Here is a 5914-nt window from a genome sequence, read left to right on the forward strand (position 1 = left end):
GCTTCTAAATAATAGCTGTATTAACTGAGAATCCTGCCTCGCTTATAATCAGTGAGTTTCGATGTCACCAGTCCAGTGTTCATAAAGAAAAGTTGGTTAATATAAGTAATAATGAACTCCCTACTGTAAATTATTAGGGGTCCCCTCTGATTTGTTACTTTTATTATTATCCTTTATATTAAAGCTCTGGCATATTATGCAGCGCTGCACACCGAGAGCATCACTATACAAATAAAATATGACAAGATAGAATAACAATTGTAGATGGTGGTGTGGAAAATATGTGTGGCTACTGTAAGGCAGATGCATTATCAGTTACCAATATTAAATAGTCATCAGGATGGAAGTTGGAGAAAGATGAACCAGTCGTTACAAAAAAACAATCAGCTGCTGGCAACCATTAATGTTCTTCCTCATTGATATGAACAGAATCCTCTTCAGATGCTAGGGGCAGTATGGGCACTCTTGTCGTTATCGGCATGGAGTAAACGTGTGCCCAGTAATTACCGTGCATCAGGCTCATTGCTGGACACAGAGGTAGGGCATTTGCCCCCTGCGGTCGTAGAAGTTATAGCGGCAGCCTCCAAGGAGGCCGTGGAAATCACCAAAGGAAGAACAGCAATAGCAGATGAAATCATTACATCCTCTGCTAGATCTTCAAAACAACCCTGTCCTTGGTCCGATAACACTCCGCAGCTCCACTTCGTAATTGTTAGATGATTATTCGGAAGGTAGGGCACAGAGCTGGTCTACAGTGCTGCCATCTCTCACTGCCATCGTCCTAACAATTGGTCAATACTCAAAACCTGGGGAGCTGGACACTACGCCCTAAGTTTTATTGGTTCTATCTTGCTTAGAAAAACAGTTATATTATAAATTAATACAAAATAGGCTTTTACTATAAAATTCTTTGTATTGTACACCATCTCACAGTCAGTTTATTAAGATACTTTCCAGCTATGTTCATATTGTATTGTAGATAAGGTTGCCAATTTAGTAAATTAAAACTGGACACAAAGTCCAGGTGTATTCTGCAAGCCTATAGAAACATCCATCTAACCCATTTTACTTGGGGAGTATTTGATCCTGTGTGTTATACTGTGAAAGGACCACTATAAGACTAATATTAAGGAATTTTGACCTGCAATCAAGCTCTAAATTGCCGTGGTAGTATTCAGATTGTCACAGAGAAATATGAGAGCAATGGATCAGGTTGATACATTGCTGTCTACCTTCCTGTCCGTTCTTCTCTTTTTAGACAATTAAGGCACCAAACGGTAGCATTATTGATTGGAAACATGGTCTACACAGCAAAAGCCATTGCCTGAACCCACCTCATTACAATTATATTAACTGTCAAAAGCTTCCAAATATCATTACCGGAGAATATGAAGAGCAGGCCTACACTTTAGCCTCCATAGATGGCAACGTACGTATGTACATACGTACGTCCTCTAGAACTTGTATTATTTTGTACATAGGTTTCTGTATCAACAGCTCCCACGTGACAACATTACTTTTCAGTCCAACTGCTTTCTTTTGGTTTTGCATTTTCACCGTTGCTATCTGTCTTGGCGATCTCTTTAAAACAGATTTCTTTTGTTACCACCTCTACTAATAACTCCACCACTCTGTAGCACATATATTTGTATAACACTTCTAATGATTAATAAAGCTTTATTAAGTCCCCGTCCCGCCCCCCCCCCCTTACATAAAAGGATAAAGTCTTATAAGCCACACACAAATATCCGTAGGTTTACAACCCTCTCCCATACAGTGCAATGGTAAGTTGAACAGTAGGCAACTGATGTTTCATTAAACCATTATGTGAAGTCACATCTTCTTTCTCTTATGGTTAATGTAAAGTGTGCATGTCACCTGCTCAGTGGATTCAGCAACTTCATGAGCTGAGCCAATATTCATAAAAATGCAGGCCATCAATTTACTAGGAACTAGTGACATCACTAAGGCACGAGGCATAACTTGCTTTGTGCCTTATTGATGTCGCCTACTAGTAGATTGATAGGCTGAATAGCAGGTAACAGGTACACTTTATATACATGCTGTAGTGATTTGTTCTCGCTAAAGACATCCAAATAGCAAGTCACATAGTCCAACCATCCTCACTAGAGAACCATATTTGTGCTGAGAGGCGGCATTAGGATGTGACTATTAGCAGTGACAAGTGTGGACAGAAGAGCCGTAAAAATGATTTTGAAAAAGACCCGTGGTTGAAGGAGCAAAAGACCCAAAAATACAGACAAATAAAAGCCGCCTAGCACCACAATACCAGGGGCTGGTAATGCAAATGTCTCTGTCCATCAATAGCTACATGGTATCAGGGAAAGAGGGGATCCACTTCACCGAAACCGTCTTATCTGCTTAATTGAACATGGCGTTCCTGTTGTCCCAGTTTCATCCTCGAGACACACTGGCGCAAGCGGTGTCACGTCCCTGGCAAAAAGCAGCAATCCATTGTGTAGCCTCTCTAAGTGCCCACCACAGATGGGTCATGGGCTGAGTCAGGTAGCTGGCTGGCACCACAGTGATACAAAAAGCAGTTACCCCAGCAGCTGTAGCAAATAAGGAAGAGGGCACCCAAGAAGACCAAGGCACAGATGGTGCACGGTTTCCTCTCCAATAAGAAGCTCAGTAAGTAGAAGCCCATAAACACAGAGTGACTGAACCAGAGAGCCGGGTTCAGTGGCTTAGGAATCAGGAGCACCGGAAGCAGCCACTGCAAACAGTACATCGTGGCAGCTGTGAGTAGGTCACACCTCTGTCTTGTTCTTTTTATGGAATCTACCGCTTGTGGCCTGTGGGAGACAAGGAAAGCTGAATGTCATGGCAATGTTGCAAGAGCATGCACTTCTAACTTCCACACTAGGCTGCTGCAGTACTTGGCAGGGAGAGTAAAAAAAAACAAAAGAACACTTAACTTGATTGCATGATATGCAATTTACATGACAAACTTCCAGTATTAGTTTTACAGGAACCTCACATCTTTACTCTTTTGGGGACCATGCTTCTCCCTTAGGATGTAAGCTCATTTGAGCAGGGCCCTGTTCCCTCCTGCATCCATACCTGTTCTTCTGCTCCGTACTTACTGCATTAGCCTGCCTGAAGCCTCTGAAGCTTGGTATTTATTGTTCATTGTTCAGTAATGTCTTACCCTGTATAGTCTACTGTTTGTACAGTGTACGGCACTGCGGAACCCTCGTAGCGCCAAACAAATAAAGGATAATAATAATAATACTATCTATCAAGATTGTGGCTCCCTGCTTGCCAGCCACCATACCCATTATCACGTTATGACGATACTGATCCTGTCAACTGCAGCTCTGCCCCCACTAACATTCACACAGGCTACAGGTAGATCTATGCCCACCCACTTCACACTGAAAGCATCTTATACAAGTAGGAGTTAAAGAATGAGTACAATAAAAGAGCTCAGACAATAGTCAAAAGCAGAAACCTCAGTCTCCTCTCTCTTATATTACCCCTACTCACCCCACCAATCATTGTCCACTTATCAAAGTCTCTTATTACACAACTGGACCCGTTTAATCACCACTAAGCTGGAAAAAGTTTAATTGAATCCGATGGTTCCAATAGTAATGTCTGCTCTCACTCCTGACCCTGAAATACCAGAATCTACCCCCTCTCAGAGCCTAAAATTGCAGTAAATAGCCGTCTCTGCCATCACACCCCCACCCTGGAATGTCACTGTCACATGTCACTCCCAAACTTGGAATAGAAGTGTCTGAAGCCCCCCTACCCCCAAACAGCAGTGTCTGAAGCCCCCCTACCCCCAAAACAGTAGTGTCTGAAGCCCCCCTACCCCCAAAACAGTAGTGTCTGAAGCCCCCCCTACCCCCAAAACAGTAGTGTCTGAAGCCCCCCCTACCCCCAAACAGTAATGTCTGAAGCCCCCCCTACCCCCAAACAGCAGTGTCTGAAGCCCCCCTACCCCCAAAACAGTAGTGTCTGAAGCCCCCCTACCCCCAAAACAGTAGTGTCTGAAGCCCCCCCTACCCCCAAAACAGTAGTGTCTGAAGCCCCCCCTACCCCCAAACAGTAATGTCTGAAGCCCCCCCTACCCCCAAAACAGCAGTGTCTGAAGCCCCCCTACCCCCAAAACAGTAGTGTCTGAAGCCCCCCTACCCCAAACAGTAGTGTCTGAAGCCCCCCTACCCCCAAAACAGTAGTGTCTGAAGCCCCCCTACCCCCAAAACAGTAGTGTCTGAAGCCCCCCTACCCCCAAAACAGTAGTGTCTGAAGCCCCCCTACCCCCAAAACAGTAGTGTCTGAAGCCCCCCTACCCCCAAAACAGCAGTGTCTGAAGCCCCCCTACCCCCAAACAGTAGTGTCTGAAGCCCCCCTACCCCCAAACAGTAGTGTCTGAAGCCCCCCTACCCCCAAACAGTAGTGTCTGAAGCCCCCCTACCCCCAAACAGCAGTGGCTGAAGCCCCCCTACCCCCAAACAGCAGTGGCTGAAGCCCCCCTACCCCCAAACAGCAGTGGCTGAAGCCCCCCTACCCCCGAACAGCAGTGGCTGAAGCCCCCCTACCCCCAAAACAGTAGTGTCTGAAGCCCCCCTACCCCCAAAACAGTAATGTCTGAAGCCCCCCTACCCCGAAAACAGTAGTGTCTGAAGCCTCCCTACCCCCAAACAGCAGTGGCTGAAGCCCCCCTACCCCCAAAACAGTAGTGTCTGAAGCCCCCCTACCCCCAAAACAGTAGTGTCTGAAGCCTCCCTACCCCCAAACAGCAGTGGCTGAAGCCCCCCTACCCCCAAACAGCAGTGTCTGAAGCCCCCCTACCCCCAAACAGCAGTGGCTGAAGCCCCCCTACCCCCAAACAGCAGTGGCTGAAGCCCCCCTACCCCCAAAACAGCAGTGTCTGAAGCCCCCCTACCCCCAAACAGCAGTATCTGCTATTACCCCCCCCCCCCCCCATGCCCCTGACATGTATCATACAACCAGTTACATCCTCTTACTACCTGCTCTAGGTTACCCCCATGATAACGTTCTGTAGATCACAGAAGGTCTGTACACCCTGCACCGGCCATATATCTCTATATCACCAGTCACACAGCACGTCCCCTCCACGCTCTGTCACACACACCCTCCCTCCAGAGCCCCCCACATCCCCGCAGACAGCCCTCACCAGCTCCGGGTCACACCGTACTCCAGGCCGCGGCTTCCACGGGCAGCGTGCAGAACACTCCACGTCCCGGGCCTCCCTGCGTCGTGACGTCACCGAGAGCGTCACTTTACTAATCATAGAGACCACCGCGCCATCTGGCGGTCAGAGCTGGGAATATACATGTGTGGGCATGTCCTTAACCCACTCATAGCCTTACCTGCTCCTGGCTAGACCCATCTTGGGTTCACACGAAATTGTTTTTATCTATTGGCCTATCCAACCTATTATGTAGCATTATACATTGAGGGGATCATGATACAAGTAAGTTACATACAATGGGGAAAAGTGAATTTCCCCATGAAGTGGAAAGAAGGAAAGGATGGCCCAAATTATCTTACAATGGGAGGAATTCAATTAGCCTCGAGGAATGGTTCACAGAGACACATTGGGGTATATTTGCTAAACTGCGGGTTTAAAAAAGGGGAGATGTTGCCTATAGCAACCAATCAGATTCTAGCTGTCATTTTGTAGAATGCACTAAATAAATGATAACTAGAATCTGGTTGCTATAGGCAACACCTCCACTTTTTCAAATCCGTCGTTTAGTAAATCTAGCCCATTGCCTCAATGTTTTTTTTCTTGTTCCATAGAGATGTGAGGAGACAAGGCGCAGAAATGTGTTACCGTATTATCTGGTTTTGTGCGCAGCAGCAACATCTGACAGCTAATTCAATTCACTTTCGATATGAGTGGTTTACATACCTC

The 5914-nt window shown here is 46.4% G+C and overlaps 1 protein-coding gene across 1 annotated transcript; it reads right to left on the bottom strand.

Annotated features, from left to right (window-relative positions):
* Nucleotides 1–893: 893 nt before the first annotated feature.
* BLCAP (BLCAP apoptosis inducing factor) lies at nucleotides 894–5268 on the bottom strand. The gene is made up of 2 exons (XM_075177642.1): nucleotides 5171–5268; nucleotides 894–2816 (listed from the first exon to the last, which is right to left on the bottom strand). Exon 2 carries the CDS (start codon nucleotides 2750–2752, stop codon nucleotides 2489–2491), a length of 264 nt encoding a protein of 87 aa, XP_075033743.1. The 5' UTR covers nucleotides 2753–2816; nucleotides 5171–5268; the 3' UTR covers nucleotides 894–2488.
* Nucleotides 5269–5914: the final 646 nt, after the last annotated feature.

Source organism: Mixophyes fleayi, chromosome 6 (genome assembly GCF_038048845.1).
Source record: "Mixophyes fleayi isolate aMixFle1 chromosome 6, aMixFle1.hap1, whole genome shotgun sequence".
Taxonomy (NCBI): Eukaryota; Metazoa; Chordata; class Amphibia; order Anura; family Limnodynastidae; genus Mixophyes; species Mixophyes fleayi.